The following is a 23,820-nucleotide window of genomic DNA, read 5'->3' as shown; positions in this document are numbered from 1 at the left end:
GTTAAGCATATGCATTACATAATTTTTAATTGGAATTTATCATTTACTGACATAAAATTTTGATCTCTTTATTTTTTTTTGTATGTTTTTATATTTTTTCAAATGTACCCTTTTCAAAGATTGTGAACAGTCACTATTAAGTTGCAATTAAAACGAAATGACATATAAGTCTGAACCTAACCATCATGGTCTCATCTATATAAAGATTCTATAAAAATTCCGCTTAAGGTAATTTCTATGATCCATAAAATACCAATAATGATTTGGTTCTTGTGGACTATCAATTAGAGTAACCGATTTTTTAATATAAATAAATTAAAGGTTAGTTGGTGTAAGCTGTTTAAAATTTCAAACGATCTATGAATGCTAAAACTATGACCTTTTTATAAAGGACATTAATTGACTTAATTTCACAGATCTATATCTGTTCCATTAAAAAATGAAAGCCAAAGCCGACAAAAACGACAAAAACGAACTTAATAAGTTCACAGATCATAAATCATTAACGCAATAAAACGAATTTTTAAAAATAGGATAAAAGTAAACAACAAGGAAGCTATGGTTGACTTTCAATTTAAAAAAGAGGCGAGAGATACCAAAGGTATATTGAAACTTATAAGTCGAAAACAAACTGGCAATGGCATGGCAACAACAAGAGACAAGAATCTATACACAAAAAACATTAAAGAAAACTGAGAAAAATTAAAGACTGAGCCAGATGAACCTCCATCAAACACCGTTTAAGTATCAGAAGACGGTTAGAGGGACCCTTTAATATTCAAAAGTTTGAACTTCAAACAAAAATCAAATCCATCCATAACACTATTTTTTCATAATGGTGGGCAAATCAAAAGCTCAATTTCAAATATTGAAATAAAATAACTGTCTACTGCGGTTTGCAAATCTATTTACAAATATACTTTATGTTACTCAATTTCTTCCGCGGAAACAGCACATTGCATGCATGTTTTAATTTAAAGAATACAATATCATTTTCTGTCTCAGTTAACTCGCAAATGAGAAGTGACGTTTATTATCATTGGAAGAAACACGATGGTTTCTAGTTTTTAGTTTTATTGCCAAAAACGTGAAAAAAATAAACACGAAAGATTTAGAGGAATTTAACTTTTATTGCTTGTGAAGTCAGTAAGACGAAGTCTGGAGTCATCTAAGATTTCAGTGGTAATTGCACCTAAAAGAAAGAAAAGAAAGATTGCATTCCTACCACATGTCGGACTGCTTAATACATTTGTTTTGTCTAAAATATGGGATATATCAAATATTTAATTTTTGTTTTAATTGTATTGTTGTGTCGTTATTTATTATTATTTTTACAAAGTGAATAATAATTTAGATTTTAAAAATAGCAGTTAAAGGGGGACAACTTAATTTAAATCGTGTGCCAAGTAAACCTGAGTTGCACATCTTTGTTTGGCGATAGCAAACATTTTCAAACTCAATAATTCAATTGTAAATTTTGCCTTTTTACATGTTAAAAGACAGGTGGGTTTATGTATAATAAAGAGAAACATCAAATAACTTGTGGTTCTTTTAATACTAAATAGGTATAACAGTAGTACATTTAATTATACCATATTTTTTTTATGTGTACACTGGTTTCGCTCAAAGAAAATTGGAATAACACCAGCTCAGGCAGACACAGAGTAAGTATCGTCTGCTATGAAACACACCCGTCGTACGAATCCAAAGGCATATAAATTGGAGTCCTTTATTTATTGATTCTTCAATTTTATAGACTATTTTCTCAGTGCTCTTTATCAATTTCAGTTTTCACTTTTTTATCTATATTTTTCGGCAACCCATCATTCTCTAATCTTTAATTTTTTGCTCTTAGTTCTGGACTTGTTGCCAATGATACTCTACTAGTATATTGTAAACCCTTCCATACCATCATATATCCCGTATACAAAAATGGAAAACCGCAGTCTTATAACCAGATGCTGATGATATTGGGCATGCTGTATTTTAAGAATTGAATGCTTCTTTTTGTAACTGCATTGGGGTGTTAAAGCGTTGACCGAAGTACATTTTGTATAAAGCGCGGAAGCGCTTCATTCTAAAAAAAAATGTGCGCACGGTCAACGCTTTTACAACCCTATGAAGTTACAAAAGAAGCATTCAATACTTATAGTTACATTTTTTAGCTATGATCATGAAAACACGAATTTTATAAAAAAAAAATTATTTAAGTCACCTGTGCACTTTATTGTTGCACTCTCTCTGTACCTATGTATCTGCAATGGTTATGAGAATAAAGATGATGATGAAGGCCACGTGTTATCATGAATGAAAAGTTTTATTGAGTAATGCAATTGCTTAAGGAATAACACGTGATGTGCAGTTAGCCAATCAGAATAAAGTATTAAAATGAAACATACATCTAATGTAATTATAGTGGTATAGATACCATGAAAGATAATTATTTGATCTGCTGCCTGCACCCCACAGCCGAAATCCTTAGTCACTTGTTAACAGGCGTAGTCACAGTGATAAGAACATACAACGGACGTTACCGGAATATTCTCCGTTTGAATTTTTATGGTTAAGAATAGGGCATAAAAACAAATTGAACACAACTGTTAGTAACTCCTGCTTTGTATTGTAATTGTTGCATTATTTGTATGAGACTATACTAGACAATTCTTAAAAACAATTGATTCCAGTAAACTACATCTTAGGTGGGAACTATAAGATGATTCACGTACACATGTACGTTCACAGATGAGGTCATTTATAAAACTCCCTTCAGGTATTTCGGAATCTGCAATTGGTGGATACACTTTGATATTCTGTTAATATTTCCCTTTCCATATTGGGTCATTATGCATTTATTTAAGGTTTTCTAAAAGTAACTTTAAAATTTCTGAATATGTTATCCTCAACGGGGATTCCTTTTCAAGGCATGTCTCTATTATTCTATCGAGATGGTTCTCATTGTCCGTTTTTGTGAACAGTGGATACATTAGTCCACTTTTGTACATGACGTTTGGGTTCGGGATTTCCAAAGGAAACATGAATAGACCATCTAGATCGTATAATATGTCTATCACAATCTGGAGTTTCTGAAATTCATGTAACAGTGCAATATCAAATGGCACTCTGTAGTCGTCTGCACAGTACTCAAACACCTTATCTACACATGCCGAGTCTACAGGGAGATCGTAGATATGTCCATATTCTTTGCTCAGCAGAAGCATGTGACAAAACAAAAGACATTTCATGCCTTTGGTTGATTCCTTCAATCCAGAATTTTTAGCGAGGTAGTTTAAGGCAAGTATGAACATTCGAGACACCTTTGGAATCATTACTAACTTTTCTAATGGAAACAGGAAAATATTTGCTAAGCATTTTAGCCTCACTTCTTCCTCGGTACCTTGCATCATATTCAAGGTAGGTATTTTGCCTAATTTTAAATTGCTGGTAATAGGTAAAATCCGTGTTTGCACCATGTGACAGTTTTCTCTGTGGTGTTCGACTATCACCTCCTGTAATTTTTTGCCAGTCGCCATCTTGTATATAATTTGACGGATCGGCGATGCAATTTCGTAAATGAATTCTTGTGTTAAGTCTTCAAGATTTGGTTTCAGTAAAACTCTTTTGTCAAGAACATTTATAATGAAAGGCGATATCTCGCAATTCCTAAAACTTTGAATAAGCCAAGAAGGAAACGGAATTACTGGTGTTACTTCAATCTTTTCTTCCGAATTAAAGAGATTATTGTTTTCTGTTTCGGTTACATTTTCCAGAGTAAACTGTTTTAAAATAACTTTTGCGTTATCAATAATTTGGCATTTTTCTTCGTTCGATAAGAATGCGATATGATTGTCAAGACATCTCGATAAAGCATCGATACCCTCACTTGTATCGGCGAAGGGTCGTAATACTTCTACCATAACATCGATTGGCTTCTTAAGCTTGTGTTCAGCTTTTTTGGCTGAAATCTTAAGTTCTTTTGACACGAACTGCTTAATAATTGCCTTATCTAACTTATAATAGTCATTGTCCAGAAAGACCGCAAGCAGAGGTAAAACAGATGGTGAAATTCCAAGCGATTCGTGAATATTCTCTGAATAGTATATTGAAGTATCAATATAGGTAATGCACTCAGTTTTGGTACGCCTGTTAAAATTTAGATCATTTAGGCGAATAAATCCTCCTGGAAGATCATATATGTAAAAATCATTGTCGTTTGACAGAACTGGACATTTCCAGGATTTAGCAAGACTGGCTATTTCATGATCAGCTTCGTAGTTACATGACTCGATTGGTATGCCAAGTTTTTTAATAGTGTAAGTAAAACATCTGTGGGACAAGATTGGGAAACATTTTTTACTTCCTTTTGATATATTATATATCCTGTTCTCGCATCTTTCTAAGAGACAATCGATCTTTTTATCGTCGGAATCGTAAGCACCATCCATGACCACATACGGTTGAACGTTGCAATTTCGTAATAAATTAAAAAAATTTTCCATGTGCTCTGAGAATACATCATAATTCCCGCCATATTTAGTTCCTGTGTATGATGTTTCCATTAAAACGTGGGAAAGATTTTTCCCATCTATGATTAATTTGGTATCTTGAAGACGATATTTTTTGGCAACATTCCGTCGTTGAATGTAACATCTTAGATTTGTAATTCCCATCGTTTATTTCAAAAATCTGAAAATAAAATGATTTCATATATATGGTCAACACGACAAAGAAATGAACCAATAAATTAAGATCGTGCAATGTGATATCAAACAAGAGAAGTAGTCCACAAAACTAGTTGTTCCAAACCATACTTAATCAGGTTTATGAAAGAAAAGGTGAAAAGATGAAGACCTTGAACACAAATCAACAGTACATCGGTCTTATACGAAAACGTCGTGGAACTGATGGAACTTCCTCTGATCTTAAGACGAATCCATAGTTCAGTTTATAACATAGATTGAAACGTTACTTCGACTTGGTTCCTTAATTGTAAAGCTTGGATTTGTCACAAAGAAGGGAGACTAGTGTTACGATTCATATAATGGCGTAAAAGTTTCGTGTATACATATATATATATAGAGAGAGAGAAAAAACGAATGTTGATAGCCGAACAAATTCACTACTGAACGATTCTGTTAGTTTTTCGTAAACGTTTGTATCGATAACGGTACATCTTGCATTAATTTTTGATACCCATAAACTCATTAAACTATTTTCTTCAATTTACATAAACGCTTGAAGGGTAATAGTCAAGTATATGTTGCTGACACAGTAGCATAGGGTGAAATTTGAAAGTATATAATGTGAATCTATTATATACCAAGGATATCTTGTATGAAATGTGTGATTTTATAAAACAAAATGAAAAATACTCATGATTCATACCATTGTTTGTAGATTTTGTGTATTCTCTTTTCTTCTTAGAGTATTGGGACAGGTTGTACTAGAGGCTGCATCCAAATCCAAATATTTTTACACAGAAATTTTACACAATATATTACTATGTCCTTTCAGCACTTGCCCTTGGTGGCTCCTGCATTTGGATAACTACATATTGATCTTATTTATGTGCTTTAGCCACAAGGAGGACTATAATATAGTAATTCTTTTTTAAGTATTAGTTGCTTGTGTTGTAAAATGTTTAAATTTTTCAGATTTCTCTGAAGAGGCTTGAGTGTCCTTTAAGCACCTGCCCTTGGTGACTCCTGCATATGAACAACAATACTATTTGCTCATATGCATCAGCCACGAGGAAGGACTTAACTCATAGTTGGTTTTTCTATAATGGATGTGATGCTGCTTCTGGTGCATGGTCAATAATCACCAAACATACAGGTTTTGATATGTGACTACATGTATTATTAACTCAATTTATATTTCATGTTTTTTGTCAAACGTATTTCAATTTTTATTTTTGTTTATTGTCTATTGCAAATGCGTGATAAAAAATCAATGTACTGATTATGCCCGTAATGGGTCCACTATTGGAAATAAAATATATCTTATCTTATCTTATCTTATACCTGATTGTGTCCACGCTCTGTTTGCAAGGATGATATGCACTTTTCTTCTCTCTGCATAAGGCCAAACAATATATAAAAGGTCAGTACTCATTGGAGCGTACCACCTTGATATAGAACAGGTTAGCAAAAGTATGTGAGTTTACAGTATCCCTACCTATTTAAATGTTTATCCCCTACCCTGAAGTTTTTTTGCCATTTTTGATTAACTATTAAAGTCACAATGTTGCTCAATGCAAAATAAATTTTAAAAAATTGTGAAATTTCCTACCTATCCACCTATTTTTTCAGCATGTGACAGTACACACACATATTTTCTTTGTTTGCCCTGAGGAATCTTTCAGAATTCTCTTGTTTTTTTAAATGATACAGACCTTCCAAAAATTGCTGAAATTAATTTGGCTGCTGCAACAGTTTCTATGAAATCTCTTGTAATTCATGTAGATTTCAGACCATAGGTTTTAAAATTTTTGTCAGCAATATCAACTCTTGGCCAAGGACTTTATCAAAAAGATTGCTCACTTCAAGATGTATAACGAAATCAGAGATATATAATTTAATTAGATTGCAAGATTTTTAACATATATAGATGTTGACAAAGTGTCTGTTCTGATAAGATATTGCCGCTCGTATCTAATTTGACTAAAAATTATGTGTAAAATCACCATCTTATATCAGATATGTCAATTTATGACGACATAGTACAATCTTGATCCCAAATAATATTTCTATTTTAAAATTTACAGAGGATTTTTTACGGGGATTCTGATGTCTGTTTTTGTATGTTTTTTAATCCTCAATCTGAAAGCCTGTTTGGCCCGTGAAAAATTGCCTCGAGTGTGCAGGTTTAATCTTTCGTGCTTTATGCTCAACGTGTAAATTTAATTATATATGTGTACAACTTTTGTATAATACAATGACCAACCCTTGATCAATATAATCCATCGATAGTGTTTGCTATATTGATCTGTGGCTCTGGTGTGTATCAACACCCGCGGTCACAATTAATTCATGCAAAAATATAAAAAAGAATTTTCCTGTGAGAAATCATCAAACCATGACACAAAAACTTACGTTCACGAATAGTGACTAAAATTGTGACCTACGAATTTGATATCTTATGGTAGCTTTGTAATGTAGAAGTCTTGATCTGCCAGTTAAATAATTAATAATATATGTTCGTATGTCCATTTTACCTTTGTTTATACCAAACATCAACTACTCTACACATGTGTTTATACCAAACATCAACTACTCTACACATGTGTTTATACCAAACATCAACTACTCTACATATGTGTTTATACCAAACATCAACTACTCTACACATGTGTTTATACCAAACATCAACTACTCTACACATGTGTTTATACCAAACATCAACTACTCTACATATGTGTTTATACCAAACATCAACTACTCTACACATGTGTTTATACCAAACATCAACTACTCTACACATGTGTTTATACCAAACATCAACTTCTCTACATATGTGTTTATACCAAACATCAACTACTCTACACATGTGTTTATACCAAACATCAACTACTCTACATATGTGTTTATACCAAACATCAACTACTCTACACATGTGTTTATACCAAACATCAACTACTCTACACATGTGTTTATACCAAACATCAACTTCTCTACATATGTGTTTATACCAAACATCAACTACTCTACACATGTGTTTATACCAAACATCAACTACTCTACATATGCGTTTATACCAAACATCAACTACTCTACATATGTGTTTCTCCTCTACATACACCATGTTGGCCATCTTATCCCAGAGCAGCTATGACAACGTCCATCTTAATGGCGTCACAATCATGACGTCCAAAGCGAACAATTAATTAAACAATTGTTACGAGTTTGATTATAACAAGTGTAAAACAGGTCAGCACTCATTGGAGCGTACCACTTTGATATAGTATAACAAGTGTAAAATAGGTCAGCAATCATTGGAGCGTCCCACCTTGATATAGTAGAACAAGTGTAAAACAGGTCAGTAATCATTAGAGCGTACCACCTTGATATAGTATAACAAGTGTAAAACAGGTCAGCACTCATTGGAGCGTACCACCTTGATATAGAAGATTGTACAAGTGTAAAACAGGTCAGCACTCATTGGAGCGTTCCACCTTGATATAGAAGATTATAACAAGTGTAAAACAGGTCAGCACTCATTGGAGCGTACCACCTTGATATAGAAGATTATAACAAGTGTAAAACAGGTCAGCACTCATTGGAGCGTACCACCTTGATATAGAACAGGTCAGCACTCATTGGAGCTTACCACCTTGATATAAAAGTAAAACAGGTCAGCACTCATTAGAGCGTACCACCTTGATATAGAAGATTATAACAAGTGTCAAACAGGTCAGCACTCATTGGAGCGTTCCACCTTGATATAGAAGATTATAACAAGTGTAAAACAGGTCAGCACTCATTGGAGCGTACCACCTTGATATAAAAGATTATAACAAGTGTTAAACAGGTCAGCACTCATTGGAGCGTAGCACCTTGATATAGAACAGGTCAGCACTCATTGGAGCGTTCCACCTTGATATAGAAGTAAAACAGGTCAGCACTCATTGGAGCGTACCACCTTGATACAGAAGTAAAACAAGTCAGCACTCATTGGAGCGTATCACCTTGATATAGAACAGGTCAGCACTCATTGGAGCGTACCACCTTGATATAGAACAGGTCAGCACTCATTGGAGCGTACCACCTTGATATAGAACAGGTCAGCACTCTTTGGAGCGTACCACCTTGATATAGAACAGGTCAGCACTCATTGGATCATACCACCTTGATATAGAACAGGTCAGCACTCATTCGAGCGTACCACCTTGATATAGAACAGGTCAGCATTCATTAGAGCGTACCACCTTGATATATAAAAGGTCAGCACTCATTGGAGCGTACCACCTTGATATAGAACAGGTCAGCACTCATTGGAGCGTACCACCTTGATATAGAACAGGTCAACACTCATTGGAGCGTACCACCTTGATATAGAACAGGTCAGCACTCATTGGAGCGTACCACCTTGATATAGAACAGGTCAGTACTCATTGGAGCGTACCACCTTGATAAAGAACAGGTCAGCACTCATTGGAGCGTACCACCTTGATATAGAACAGGTCAGCACTCATTGGAGCATACCACCTTGATATAGAACAGGTCAGCACTCATTGGAGCGTTCCACCTTGATATAGAAGATTATAACAAGTGTAAAACAGGTCAGCACTCATTGGAGCGTACCACCTTGATATAAAAGATTATAACAAGTGTTAAACAGGTCAGCACTCATTGGAGCGTAGCACCTTGATATAGAACAGGTCAGCACTCATTGGAGCGTACCACCTTGATATAGAAGTAAAACAGGTCAGCACTCATTGGAGCGTACCACCTTGATACAGAAGTAAAACAAGTCAGCACTCATTGGAGCGTATCACCTTGATATAGAACAGGTCAGCACTCATTGGAGCGTACCACCTTGATATAGAATAGGTCAGCACTCATTGGAGCGTACCACCTTGATATAGAACAGGTCAGCACTCATTGGAACGTACCACCTCGATATAGAACAGGTCATCACTCATTGGAGCGTACCACCTTGATATAGAACAGGTCAGCACTCATTGGAGCGTACCACCTTGATATAGAATAGGTCAGCGTTCATTGGAGCGTACCACCTTGATATAAAACAGGTCAGCACTCATTGGAGCGTACCACCTTGATATAGAACAGGTCAACACTCATTGGAGCGTACCACCTTGATATAGAACAGGTCAGCACTCATTGGAGCGTACCACCTTGATATAGAACAGGTCAGCACTCATTGGAGCGTACCACCTTGATATAGAACAGGTCAGCACTCTTTGGAGCGTACCACCTTGATATAGAACAGGTCAGCACTCATTGGAGCATACCACCTTGATATAGAACAGGTCAGCACTCATTCGAGCGTACCACCTTGATATAGAACAGGTCAGCATTCATTAGAGCGTACCACCTTGATATATAAAAGGTCAGCACTCATTGGAGCGTACCACCTTGATATAGAACAGGTCAGCACTCATTGGAGCGTACCACCTTGATATAGAACAGGTCAGCACTCATTGGAGCGTACCACCTTGATGTAGAACAGGTCAACACTCATTGGAGCGTACCACCTTGATATAGAACAGGTCAGCACTCATTGGAGCGTACCACCTTGATATAGAACAGGTCAGCACTCATTGGAGCGTACCACCTTGATATAGAACAGGTCAGCACTCATTGGAGCGTACCACCTTGATATAGAACAGGTCAACACTCATTGGAGCATACCACCTTGATATAGAACAGGTCAGCACTCATTGGAGCGTACCACCTTGATATAGAACAGGTCAGCACTCATTGGAGCGTACCACCTTGATATAGAACAGGTCAGCACTCATTGGAGCGTACCACTTTGATATAGAACAGGTCAGCACTCATTGGAGCATACCACCTTGATATAGAACAGGTCAGCACTCATTCGAGCGTACCACCTTGATATAGAACAGGTCAGCACTCATTAGAGCGTACCACCTTGATATATAAAAGGTCAGCACTCATTGAAGAGTACCACCTTGATATAGAACAGGTTAGCACTCATTGGAACGTACCACCTTGATATAGAACAGGTCAGCACTCATTGGAGCGTACCACCTTGATATAGAACAGGTCAGCACTCATTGGAGCGTACCACCTTGATATAGAACAGGTCAGCACTCATTGGAGCGTACCACTTTGATATAGAAGTTAAACAAGTCAGCACTCATTGGAGCGTATCACCTTGATATAGAACAGGTCAGCACTCATTGGAGCGTACCACCTTGATATAAAACAGGTCAGCAATCATTGGAGCATACCACCTTGATATAGAACAGGTCAGCAATCATCAGAGCGTACCACCTTGATTTAGAAGTAAAACAGGTCAGCACTCATTGGAGCTTATCACCTTGATATAGAAGTAGAACAGGTCATCACTCATTGGAGCGTACCACCTTGAATAGAAGTAAAACAGGTCAGCTCTCATTGGAGCGAACCACCTTGATATAGAAGTAAAACAGGTCAGCACTCATTGGAGCGTACCACCTTGATAAAGAACAGGTCAGCACTAATTGGAGCGTACCACCTTGAATAGAAGTAAAACAGGTGAGCTCTCATTGGAGCGAACCACCTTGATATAGAAGTAAAACAGGTCAGCTCTCATTGGAGCGAACCACCTTGATATAGAAGTAAAACAGGTCAGCACTCATTGGAGCGTACCACCTTGATATAGAAGAACTTATTTCATGTTTTTGAACTTCTATGTAGTCTTTACCGCTTTAACGACTACAAAATTGTAGGCCATACGAACAGTGCAAAACTCTTTCAGAATACTTTTTTGTTTCAGTGAATCACAGAAATGACGTAATATTTAATTTAACCTTTTAGTATTTTCTAAATCATTTTCGAAACGTCATCAAGAAAATCAACTATATATAAGCTTCGTTTTTGCTCTGTTTTGAAATTTCTTTCCCAAAACGAAAGCGCTATTAAAAGGACCCTTGAGGTGGATGTTACCTCCCATTTTATGGCAAATGTCGCGAATTGCGATTTACATCATTAATGTTTAAACATATTTCTCCTTTGATATTTTGTTTTACATGAAACTGTTTCTCCGTTATTCATATTTGAGTATCTCCGTTAACTTTTATAGAAAACTTGATATTCACTTAATTCTCGTCCTTTATGCTTTATTTGTCCATATATGTTAAACTGCTGATGTGTTTTTCATTATAAAATGAGGAATTAGTGTTGAACCTCTCAAACAAGCCAAACAAAAAAAATACAGTGTTCGTTAAAAATTACCTACGCACCACCAAAGTTGAAAAAAAAAATCATACAAACATATTGTGTTTTTTTTAAAACATACAGCCGTAAATTTGATAAATCACACAATTTCTTTATCAAAATGAAAAGTCTTACACATGAATTACATACTACCCTCAAAATTTGCATATTTCATGAAAGATCAAGACCGATTAGTATCTGCTTCTTTAAGATACAAGACGGAGAAAGACACCTCAGCCACATTAATGTGGATAGAACTGCTCATGCTTACTTCTTTACTTTAAAATGCTTGCTTGAATATACCAAGGAGAAATTCACCTAATATTGTATGATGCAGCATTATTATTTTCACCCTGTTTTTTGTTTCTTATCATTGGCGTTTTTGATTTTATAAACCTGTTTTTCAAAGTGTCACATCCACTGAATGCATGGACGAAAGAAAAGTAGCTACACAAGGACCAAACGCATTTGATATGTCACGTACAGGAAGCCAACAAAAGTCTTTATTCCTTCCATTACCTATCCACAATGTGTTCTACCTAGATTTGCGATTGCTGCAATTTTGATACTATTACATCTGTGTCAGTACTACCTAAAATTACATTGCAGTACATTTGGTAAAAAGGTTGTTGTGGTGTGTTATTGTTAGAAATTTATCAATGGTGTTAGTTGGAATTTAAAATGTTTTTTATAAGAAACAATCTGGCAAAAGTTTGTCGATTTAAAAAGGTCGTTGTGGTGCGTTATTTCTAAAACATTATAAGTGGTAATAGCTGAATTTACAATGGTTCTTGAAAGAAACAATCTGGCTATGGTTTTGTCGATTAAAATGGTCCTAGTGGTGCGTTAGTTCTTACACATTATAAATATTTTAGCTGGAGTTTTAATGGTTCTTAAAAGAAACAATCTGGCAATAGTTTGTCGATTAGAAAAGGTCGTTGTGGTGCGTTATTTCTAAAAAAAAGAGAATGATTTAGTTGGATGTTTAAATGGTTCTTATAAAAGCAATCTTCCTTACATGACTTAGTACTAAATATAACAAAAAAATGGAATTTCACAAAACAATAAAATGCTTCGGTGAGCACAGCATGACACAACCGCAGAGGTCAAACGCTGAACAGTTGGGCGGCAAGTTTGGACAAACTATTCAAGCTTGATAGTGTCTAAATTTGGATTGTAATAATTTTTTTTATATAATATAGATTTCTGCCACAAAATAAATGCGATTAAAGATGATCAAAGATCTTAAAATTTTGAAATGGGACATTTAATTGACCAAGAATGGTTTAATATCCACAATCTAACAACATGGTTAGATTCAACATATATAAAAAAAAATAAGATAATAATTTAAGTTGAAATCAAACAAATTTAAATTTTGGACCCTTCAAACCTTTGGACCAATTTGTAAACAGGACCAAAACTAAAATCCACATAAGATTCAGCATATCATTCAGCCGCCGTAATTCAGTTTTTGATGAAATCAAACAAAGTTTAGTTTTTTACCCTCGACCTCAGTGTAGACCAATGGGGCCCATAAACAAAAAAAGTAATACAAGGTCATAACCCCCAATATTAAAAACTTTAGATTAATCCCATTTAAATTGGTAAAAAGATTTGTATTTATTTTCAATTGAAGTTTTCTATTTATTGCGCAATACTGTGCATTTGAGATTTGTTTTATACTTGTGCAATACCGTGTTATTGCACAATACTGTGTTGTTGTGCAGTACTGTGCAATTGAAGATTTCTTGCTATTGTGCAATTCTGTGTAATTAAAGATTTCTTGCTATTGTGCAATACTGTGCAATTGAAGATTTCTTGCCTTTGCACAATACTGTGATATTGCTCAATACTGTGCAATTGACGATTTCCTGCTATTGGGCAATACTGTGTAATTGAAGATTTTTTGGCCACGTTTAAGCCCCATGACAGCGGAAATATAAAGTATTTTAAATTTATCAAACAATATCAATCAGATACTGTAAATCACTTCGCGACAAGGAAAAAAAAACAAAAGCAAAGATCTTCCATTCAAAATCACAGACTCTAAACAATGCTTACATTTTCATTCTTGTCACCCAAAACACATAAGAACAAACATACCGTTCAATTTGGAGAGAAGAATATGTACTATTGTCTCCAGTATTGAAATGAGAAATAAAAGACTCGAACAACTATGTCGTATGTCCATTTTACCTTTGTATACAGCATATATCACTGACTTCTGTACATACATATTTCTCCGCTACCAAAAGCATGCTGGCCATTTCATCCAAGAGCAGCTATGCCAACGTTTATCTTGATGGCGTCACAATCATGACGTTCAAAGCGCAAACCCAAATAGTTACGAGTTTGATGATAACAAATTTAAAATAGATCATGTATCATGAAAATACAGCCGTAAATATGATAAAACACATAATTGTCTTTACCAAAATGAAAAGTCTTACACATGAATTATACACATTACTCTCAAAATTTGCATTTGATTTAGACCGAAGAAAGAGGAAGACACATCAGCCATATTAAATGTTACGACACACAAATAAGAATTAAAGTTTCTGACGGCAAAGCGCAAGCGTGATTTTTGTAAAACATCAGTTAGTTTACATGTCGAAAAATCACGGGTCAAGTGACGATGAGAGTCTTATAGTCGTTTTGTAGGTCAGTATGCATATTCAGTCAATGTTAGGTTATTCACTTCGATTTCGAAAATATTTTTTTTTCTCCTCTCCTGTAAAAGGAAAGTTCAGATATTTAATGAACATATTGTTGTTTTTTAGAATAGAATATAGATTTTTTTTTATTTTCCAAATTACAGGGCACATAAAGAGCATACAGATCAAGTACAATGATTGAAGTCTTTTAGTCAACAATGAGACATTCCAGTATAAGATATCAACAAAAGCCATAACGAGCAGTCAGAATCAGAGCTAAAACAACTGTACACAACAAACAAATTTGTATTAAATAACAGTATTAAAACCTGAGTTCTTCTTATTAAAGTCAAAGGAACTAAATGTACAAATAAAATCACCAATTTCTTCCATAATAGTACAGTTTTCTTTTGTATACAAATTTTGAATATTCGTCTTACATTTGTAATTATAAAAGTTCTGACAAGACTGAAGTGCTTCAAATATACAAATTTACTTCCTCTATGATAGAGATTTGTTGTACATTTCAAGTTAACGAAGAGAAAATATGAGCACGGTCAGTAATGGTTCATCCTCAACTTGATCAGCTGTACAATTTTCAAAAACAGTTGCGCAATACGATTTTTTTCAATGAAATATAAGTGTCAAGTTTTCCTTTGTCAGTCACGGTTTGATTGTTTGATATTTTAGATGATTCAACAAGAGAAAAATTGACTTAAAGGGAAACTCCGCAAAAAAATCAAAAATTGATATTATGTCCATTCTGTATAAAAATGCTCAAATTCATAGATATTAAAGTTTTATTCTGCTTGATAAAAGATCACCATCGATTTTTAATTTAGAGTATCAATTCTCTGCGTGTAGCCATTTTGACCATCTTCTCCGTTTAACTGTTTATAAAACATATAGGCATACAATACATAATCCATCTTTCAAGCCTTTATAGCACACGCTTACTTCTTCACTGTAACATATTTTCTTAAACATTCAAAGGAGAAATCCACTTTACTGTATGATGCGTCATTATTATTTTCACCCTATTTTTTTATTTCTTATTATAAGATTTTTTTTTCATTTTGTAGTCTGTTGAGCAGTACATTCGATTTAAAAGGGTTGTTGTGGTCCGTTATTTCTAGAAATTTATTGATGGTATTAATCGGAATTTAAAATGGTTTTCAAAAGAACCAATCTGACAATAGTTTGTCGAAGTAAAAAGGTCGTTGTGGTGCGTTATTTCTAAAACCTTGTCACCCCTTTTTAGTTGAATTTACAATGGTTCTTAAAAGAAACGGTCTTAGTGGTGCGTTATTTCTAAAACATTATAAAAAATATAGCTAGATTTTTAATGGTTCTCAAAAGAAACAATCTGGCGATAGTTTGTCGTTTTAAAAAGGATCGTTCTGGTGCGTTATTTCTAAAACATAATTGGTTTTAGCTGGAGTTTTTAAAATGGTCAAAGTGGTGCGTTATTTCTTAATCATTAAATGGTTTTGGTTGGATTTTAAAATGGTTCTAAAAAGAAACAATCTTGCCATAGTTTGTCGATTATAAAGGTCGTTGTGATGCACTATTTCTATAAAAAATAGTTAGATTTTTAAATGGTTCCTAAAAGAATCAATGTGGCAAGAGTTTTGTCGATCTAAAAAGGTCGTTGTTGTGCGTTATTTTTACAAGATTAGTTGGATTTTTCAATAGTTCATAAAATAAACAATCTGGCTATAGTTTTGTCGACATAAAGGGTCGTTTTATAGGATATAAAGTACTAAATGGTGGCCCCATTGCCGGCAATGCTATTTTTAGCAATTATCTCCTTAAAAGGCGCTTTTAATAAACTAATTATGGAAAAACTGCTGTTGTCTAATTGAAGCTCGATATCTTTTTGCGATTTTACCGCACTCAAATATATATGGTCCCATGGCTTTTCTTGGTGAATTTTGGGGTTTTTCACGATACCTGACGATTTCGCAGAAAAATTTTCCTAATTATGAGCAACATAAAAAAAATATTTCCGGCCCTTCATACTATACATTTAAGGACAAATTTGTGCTTGCATGAAACTTCATTCATAATGCATTCCAGAAGAAAAATATGTAAAAGATATAACAACCAATCACAGAGAGCCATCTATTTTTATCTCTATGTCATGTTCTCTTCATAAAATGGCTGCGCCCATGTAATGTTATTTGGTACATTGTAACCTATACGGTAATAAACAATTTTTGAAATTTGATTTTTTTTGCCGCATTAGTTACTTGCACATTGCTTGACTTCATTCTACTATGCAAAATATCTCATTGAAAACTGTATAATACACAGGAATTAATTTCTGGAGCCTACCCCTGTTTAAAAATTGGTAAAAAATTACACTGATTTTTATAGACATTACGGTACTGTTTGTTGCAGGTGTAATATTTTGTCTCTTTGTTAGTATTGCCTTTTCGAAGTAATCATGTGCTTCTGATATTGATCAACAGAAAATTTAATTTGAGTGATGCTGTGCCGAAAACCAAATTAAAAATTCGGACCAGTTCAATATGAAATAAATTCACTATTTTGAAACGGACTATAGCTTTATAAATCGGATACATGTGCACACTTTGGCTTCTTTTCGTAAAAAACAGCTTCTGGTGGTCTATATTAGCTATACAAGTAGTCTGGTAAATGTTTTGAATGATGCGAAATCGTTTAGCATATGAATATACCCTTGGAGCCGTTTTTACCAAAAAAGGGGGAGGGTTAAATCCGAAGATTTCTGTGTCATGTGATGTGACAAGATCTAACAAGTATCGCCAAAAGTTAGGCCTATATATGGCTATCAAGCCTGTAAGACAAATTTTGGATAAAAACAGAAAAGACACATCAAGGCGATGTAATCCTGTACCTACCCGTATTTTGAATGCAAATAAGAAACAGACTATAGCATGAAAACGGAATTATTCACACATATCACAACACTAGTAAAGCGTTTTTGATGTCTAAATCTTTCTTTAAATACAATTTTTGACATATTTTGAGACCATTATAGGATATAAAGTACTAAATGGTGGCCCCATTGCCGGCAATGCTATTTTTAGCAATTATCTCCTTAAAAGGCGCTTTTAATAAACTAATTATGGAAAAACTGCTGTTGTCTAATTGAAGCTCGATATCTTTTTGCGATTTTACCGCACTCAAATATATATGGTCCCATGGCTTTTCTTGGTGAATTTTGGGGTTTTTCACGATACCTGACGATTTCGCAGAAAAATTTTCCTAATTATGAGCAACATAAAAAAAATATTTCCGGCCCTTCATACTATACATTTAAGGACAAATTTGTGCTTGCATGAAACTTCATTCATAATGCATTCCAGAAGAAAAATATGTAAAAGATATAACAACCAATCACAGAGAGCCATCTATTTTTATCTCTATGTCATGTTCTCTTCATAAAATGGCTGCGCCCATGTAATGTTATTTGGTACATTGTAACCTATACGGTAATAAACAATTTTTGAAATTTGATTTTTTTTGCCGCATTAGTTACTTGCACATTGCTTGACTTCATTCTACTATGCAAAATATCTCATTGAAAACTGTATAATACACAGGAATTAATTTCTGGAGCCTACCCCTGTTTAAAAATTGGTAAAAAATTACACTGATTTTTATAGACATTACGGTACTGTTTGTTGCAGGTGTAATATTTTGTCTCTTTGTTAGTATTGCCTTTTCGAAGTAATCATGTGCTTCTGATATTGATCAACAGAAAATTTAATTTGAGTGATGCTGTGCCGAAAACCAAATTAAAAATTCGGACCAGTTCAATATGAAATAAATTCACTATTTTGAAACGGACTATAGCTTTATAAATCGGATACATGTGCACACTTTGGCTTCTTTTCGTAAAAAACAGCTTCTGGTGGTCTATATTAGCTATACAAGTAGTCTGGTAAATGTTTTGAATGATGCGAAATCGTTTAGCATATGAATATACCCTTGGAGCCGTTTTTACCAAAAAAGGGGGAGGGTTAAATCCGAAGATTTCTGTGTCATGTGATGTGACAAGATCTAACAAGTATCGCCAAAAGTTAGGCCTATATATGGCTATCAAGCCTGTAAGACAAATTTTGGATAAAAACAGAAAAGACACATCAAGGCGATGTAATCCTGTACCTACCCGTATTTTGAATGCAAATAAGAAACAGACTATAGCATGAAAACGGAATTATTCACACATATCACAACACTAGTAAAGCGTTTTTGATGTCTAAATCTTTCTTTAAATACAATTTTTGACATATTTTGAGACCATTATAGGATATAAAGTACTAAATGGTGGCCCCATTGCCGGCAATGCTATTTTTAGCAATTATCTCCTTAAAAGGCGCTTTTAATAAACTAATTATGGAAAAACTGCTGTTGTCTAATTGAAGCTCGATATCTTTTTGCGATTTTACCGCACTCAAATATATATGGTCCCATGGCTTTTCTTGGTGAATTTTGGGGTTTTTCACGATACCTGACGATTTCGCAGAAAAATTTTCCTAATTATGAGCAACATAAAAAAAATATTTCCGGCCCTTCATACTATACATTTAAGGACAAATTTGTGCTTGCATGAAACTTCATTCATAATGCATTCCAGAAGAAAAATATGTAAAAGATATAACAACCAATCACAGAGAGCCATCTATTTTTATCTCTATGTCATGTTCTCTTCATAAAATGGCTGCGCCCATGTAATGTTATTTGGTACATTGTAACCTATACGGTAATAAACAATTTTTGAAATTTGATTTTTTTTGCCGCATTAGTTACTTGCACATTGCTTGACTTCATTCTACTATGCAAAATATCTCATTGAAAACTGTATAATACACAGGAATTAATTTCTGGAGCCTACCCCTGTTTAAAAATTGGTAAAAAATTACACTGATTTTTATAGACATTACGGTACTGTTTGTTGCAGGTGTAATATTTTGTCTCTTTGTTAGTATTGCCTTTTCGAAGTAATCATGTGCTTCTGATATTGATCAACAGAAAATTTAATTTGAGTGATGCTGTGCCGAAAACCAAATTAAAAATTCGGACCAGTTCAATATGAAATAAATTCACTATTTTGAAACGGACTATAGCTTTATAAATCGGATACATGTGCACACTTTGGCTTCTTTTCGTAAAAAACAGCTTCTGGTGGTCTATATTAGCTATACAAGTAGTCTGGTAAATGTTTTGAATGATGCGAAATCGTTTAGCATATGAATATACCCTTGGAGCCGTTTTTACCAAAAAAGGGGGAGGGTTAAATCCGAAGATTTCTGTGTCATGTGATGTGACAAGATCTAACAAGTATCGCCAAAAGTTAGGCCTATATATGGCTATCAAGCCTGTAAGACAAATTTTGGATAAAAACAGAAAAGACACATCAAGGCGATGTAATCCTGTACCTACCCGTATTTTGAATGCAAATAAGAAACAGACTATAGCATGAAAACGGAATTATTCACACATATCACAACACTAGTAAAGCGTTTTTGATGTCTAAATCTTTCTTTAAATACAATTTTTGACATATTTTGAGACCATTATAGGATATAAAGTACTAAATGGTGGCCCCATTGCCGGCAATGCTATTTTTAGCAATTATCTCCTTAAAAGGCGCTTTTAATAAACTAATTATGGAAAAACTGCTGTTGTCTAATTGAAGCTCGATATCTTTTTGCGATTTTACCGCACTCAAATATATATGGTCCCATGGCTTTTCTTGGTGAATTTTGGGGTTTTTCACGATACCTGACGATTTCGCAGAAAAATTTTCCTAATTATGAGCAACATAAAAAAAATATTTCCGGCCCTTCATACTATACATTTAAGGACAAATTTGTGCTTGCATGAAACTTCATTCATAATGCATTCCAGAAGAAAAATATGTAAAAGATATAACAACCAATCACAGAGAGCCATCTATTTTTATCTCTATGTCATGTTCTCTTCATAAAATGGCTGCGCCCATGTAATGTTATTTGGTACATTGTAACCTATACGGTAATAAACAATTTTTGAAATTTGATTTTTTTTGCCGCATTAGTTACTTGCACATTGCTTGACTTCATTCTACTATGCAAAATATCTCATTGAAAACTGTATAATACACAGGAATTAATTTCTGGAGCCTACCCCTGTTTAAAAATTGGTAAAAAATTACACTGATTTTTATAGACATTACGGTACTGTTTGTTGCAGGTGTAATATTTTGTCTCTTTGTTAGTATTGCCTTTTCGAAGTAATCATGTGCTTCTGATATTGATCAACAGAAAATTTAATTTGAGTGATGCTGTGCCGAAAACCAAATTAAAAATTCGGACCAGTTCAATATGAAATAAATTCACTATTTTGAAACGGACTATAGCTTTATAAATCGGATACATGTGCACACTTTGGCTTCTTTTCGTAAAAAACAGCTTCTGGTGGTCTATATTAGCTATACAAGTAGTCTGGTAAATGTTTTGAATGATGCGAAATCGTTTAGCATATGAATATACCCTTGGAGCCGTTTTTACCAAAAAAGGGGGAGGGTTAAATCCGAAGATTTCTGTGTCATGTGATGTGACAAGATCTAACAAGTATCGCCAAAAGTTAGGCCTATATATGGCTATCAAGCCTGTAAGACAAATTTTGGATAAAAACAGAAAAGACACATCAAGGCGATGTAATCCTGTACCTACCCGTATTTTGAATGCAAATAAGAAACAGACTATAGCATGAAAACGGAATTATTCACACATATCACAACACTAGTAAAGCGTTTTTGATGTCTAAATCTTTCTTTAAATACAATTTTTGACATATTTTGAGACCATTATAGGATATAAAGTACTAAATGGTGGCCCCATTGCCGGCAATGCTATTTTTAGCAATTATCTCCTTAAAAGGCGCTTTTAATAAACTAATTATGGAAAAACTGCTGTTGTCTAATTGAAGCTCGATATCTTTTTGCGATTTTACCGCACTCAAATATATATGGTCCCATGGCTTTTCTTGGTGAATTTTGGGGTTTTTCACGATACCTGACGATTTCGCAGAAAAATTTTCCTAATTATGAGCAACATAAAAAAAATATTTCCGGCCCTTCATACTATACATTTAAGGACAAATTTGTGCTTGCATGAAACTTCATTCATAATGCATTCCAGAAGAAAAATATGTAAAAGATATAACAACCAATCACAGAGAGCCATCTATTTTTATCTCTATGTCATGTTCTCTTCATAAAATGGCTGCGCCCATGTAATGTTATTTGGTACATTGTAACCTATACGGTAATAAACAATTTTTGAAATTTGATTTTTTTTGCCGCATTAGTTACTTGCACATTGCTTGACTTCATTCTACTATGCAAAATATCTCATTGAAAACTGTATAATACACAGGAATTAATTTCTGGAGCCTACCCCTGTTTAAAAATTGGTAAAAAATTACACTGATTTTTATAGACATTACGGTACTGTTTGTTGCAGGTGTAATATTTTGTCTCTTTGTTAGTATTGCCTTTTCGAAGTAATCATGTGCTTCTGATATTGATCAACAGAAAATTTAATTTGAGTGATGCTGTGCCGAAAACCAAATTAAAAATTCGGACCAGTTCAATATGAAATAAATTCACTATTTTGAAACGGACTATAGCTTTATAAATCGGATACATGTGCACACTTTGGCTTCTTTTCGTAAAAAACAGCTTCTGGTGGTCTATATTAGCTATACAAGTAGTCTGGTAAATGTTTTGAATGATGCGAAATCGTTTAGCATATGAATATACCCTTGGAGCCGTTTTTACCAAAAAAGGGGGAGGGTTAAATCCGAAGATTTCTGTGTCATGTGATGTGACAAGATCTAACAAGTATCGCCAAAAGTTAGGCCTATATATGGCTATCAAGCCTGTAAGACAAATTTTGGATAAAAACAGAAAAGACACATCAAGGCGATGTAATCCTGTACCTACCCGTATTTTGAATGCAAATAAGAAACAGACTATAGCATGAAAACGGAATTATTCACACATATCACAACACTAGTAAAGCGTTTTTGATGTCTAAATCTTTCTTTAAATACAATTTTTGACATATTTTGAGACCATTATAGGATATAAAGTACTAAATGGTGGCCCCATTGCCGGCAATGCTATTTTTAGCAATTATCTCCTTAAAAGGCGCTTTTAATAAACTAATTATGGAAAAACTGCTGTTGTCTAATTGAAGCTCGATATCTTTTTGCGATTTTACCGCACTCAAATATATATGGTCCCATGGCTTTTCTTGGTGAATTTTGGGGTTTTTCACGATACCTGACGATTTCGCAGAAAAATTTTCCTAATTATGAGCAACATAAAAAAAATATTTCCGGCCCTTCATACTATACATTTAAGGACAAATTTGTGCTTGCATGAAACTTCATTCATAATGCATTCCAGAAGAAAAATATGTAAAAGATATAACAACCAATCACAGAGAGCCATCTATTTTTATCTCTATGTCATGTTCTCTTCATAAAATGGCTGCGCCCATGTAATGTTATTTGGTACATTGTAACCTATACGGTAATAAACAATTTTTGAAATTTGATTTTTTTTGCCGCATTAGTTACTTGCACATTGCTTGACTTCATTCTACTATGCAAAATATCTCATTGAAAACTGTATAATACACAGGAATTAATTTCTGGAGCCTACCCCTGTTTAAAAATTGGTAAAAAATTACACTGATTTTTATAGACATTACGGTACTGTTTGTTGCAGGTGTAATATTTTGTCTCTTTGTTAGTATTGCCTTTTCGAAGTAATCATGTGCTTCTGATATTGATCAACAGAAAATTTAATTTGAGTGATGCTGTGCCGAAAACCAAATTAAAAATTCGGACCAGTTCAATATGAAATAAATTCACTATTTTGAAACGGACTATAGCTTTATAAATCGGATACATGTGCACACTTTGGCTTCTTTTCGTAAAAAACAGCTTCTGGTGGTCTATATTAGCTATACAAGTAGTCTGGTAAATGTTTTGAATGATGCGAAATCGTTTAGCATATGAATATACCCTTGGAGCCGTTTTTACCAAAAAAGGGGGAGGGTTAAATCCGAAGATTTCTGTGTCATGTGATGTGACAAGATCTAACAAGTATCGCCAAAAGTTAGGCCTATATATGGCTATCAAGCCTGTAAGACAAATTTTGGATAAAAACAGAAAAGACACATCAAGGCGATGTAATCCTGTACCTACCC

At 34.2% G+C, this 23,820-nt stretch overlaps 1 protein-coding gene across 6 annotated transcripts in view; it reads right to left on the bottom strand.

Annotated features, from left to right (window-relative positions):
• Positions 1–2,598: 2,598 nt before the first annotated feature.
• LOC143062701 (single-strand DNA endonuclease ASTE1-like) overlaps positions 2,599–23,820 on the bottom strand; it is a 58,013-nt gene continuing 36,791 nt past the window's right edge. Inside the window, exons 1-3 of one of the 6 annotated variants that reach the window (XM_076234453.1) lie at positions 14,103–14,200; positions 6,021–6,071; positions 2,599–4,683 (exon numbers count right to left, since the gene is read on the bottom strand). In XM_076234453.1, coding sequence (XP_076090568.1) covers positions 2,850–4,667 — 1,818 coding nt within the window. In that variant the 5' untranslated portion in view covers positions 4,668–4,683; positions 6,021–6,071; positions 14,103–14,200 and the 3' untranslated portion in view covers positions 2,599–2,849. Of the gene's footprint in view, positions 4,684–6,020; positions 6,072–7,213; positions 7,255–14,102; positions 14,206–23,820 lie in introns of those variants that run through there. The other 5 variants (XM_076234455.1, XM_076234456.1, XM_076234454.1 and 2 more) reach the window with 5 other exon arrangements.

This window comes from Mytilus galloprovincialis, chromosome 2, assembly GCF_965363235.1.
Source record: "Mytilus galloprovincialis chromosome 2, xbMytGall1.hap1.1, whole genome shotgun sequence".
NCBI classification, from domain to species: domain Eukaryota; kingdom Metazoa; phylum Mollusca; class Bivalvia; order Mytilida; family Mytilidae; genus Mytilus; species Mytilus galloprovincialis.
This window is presented reverse-complemented; position numbering and strand designations above follow the sequence as displayed.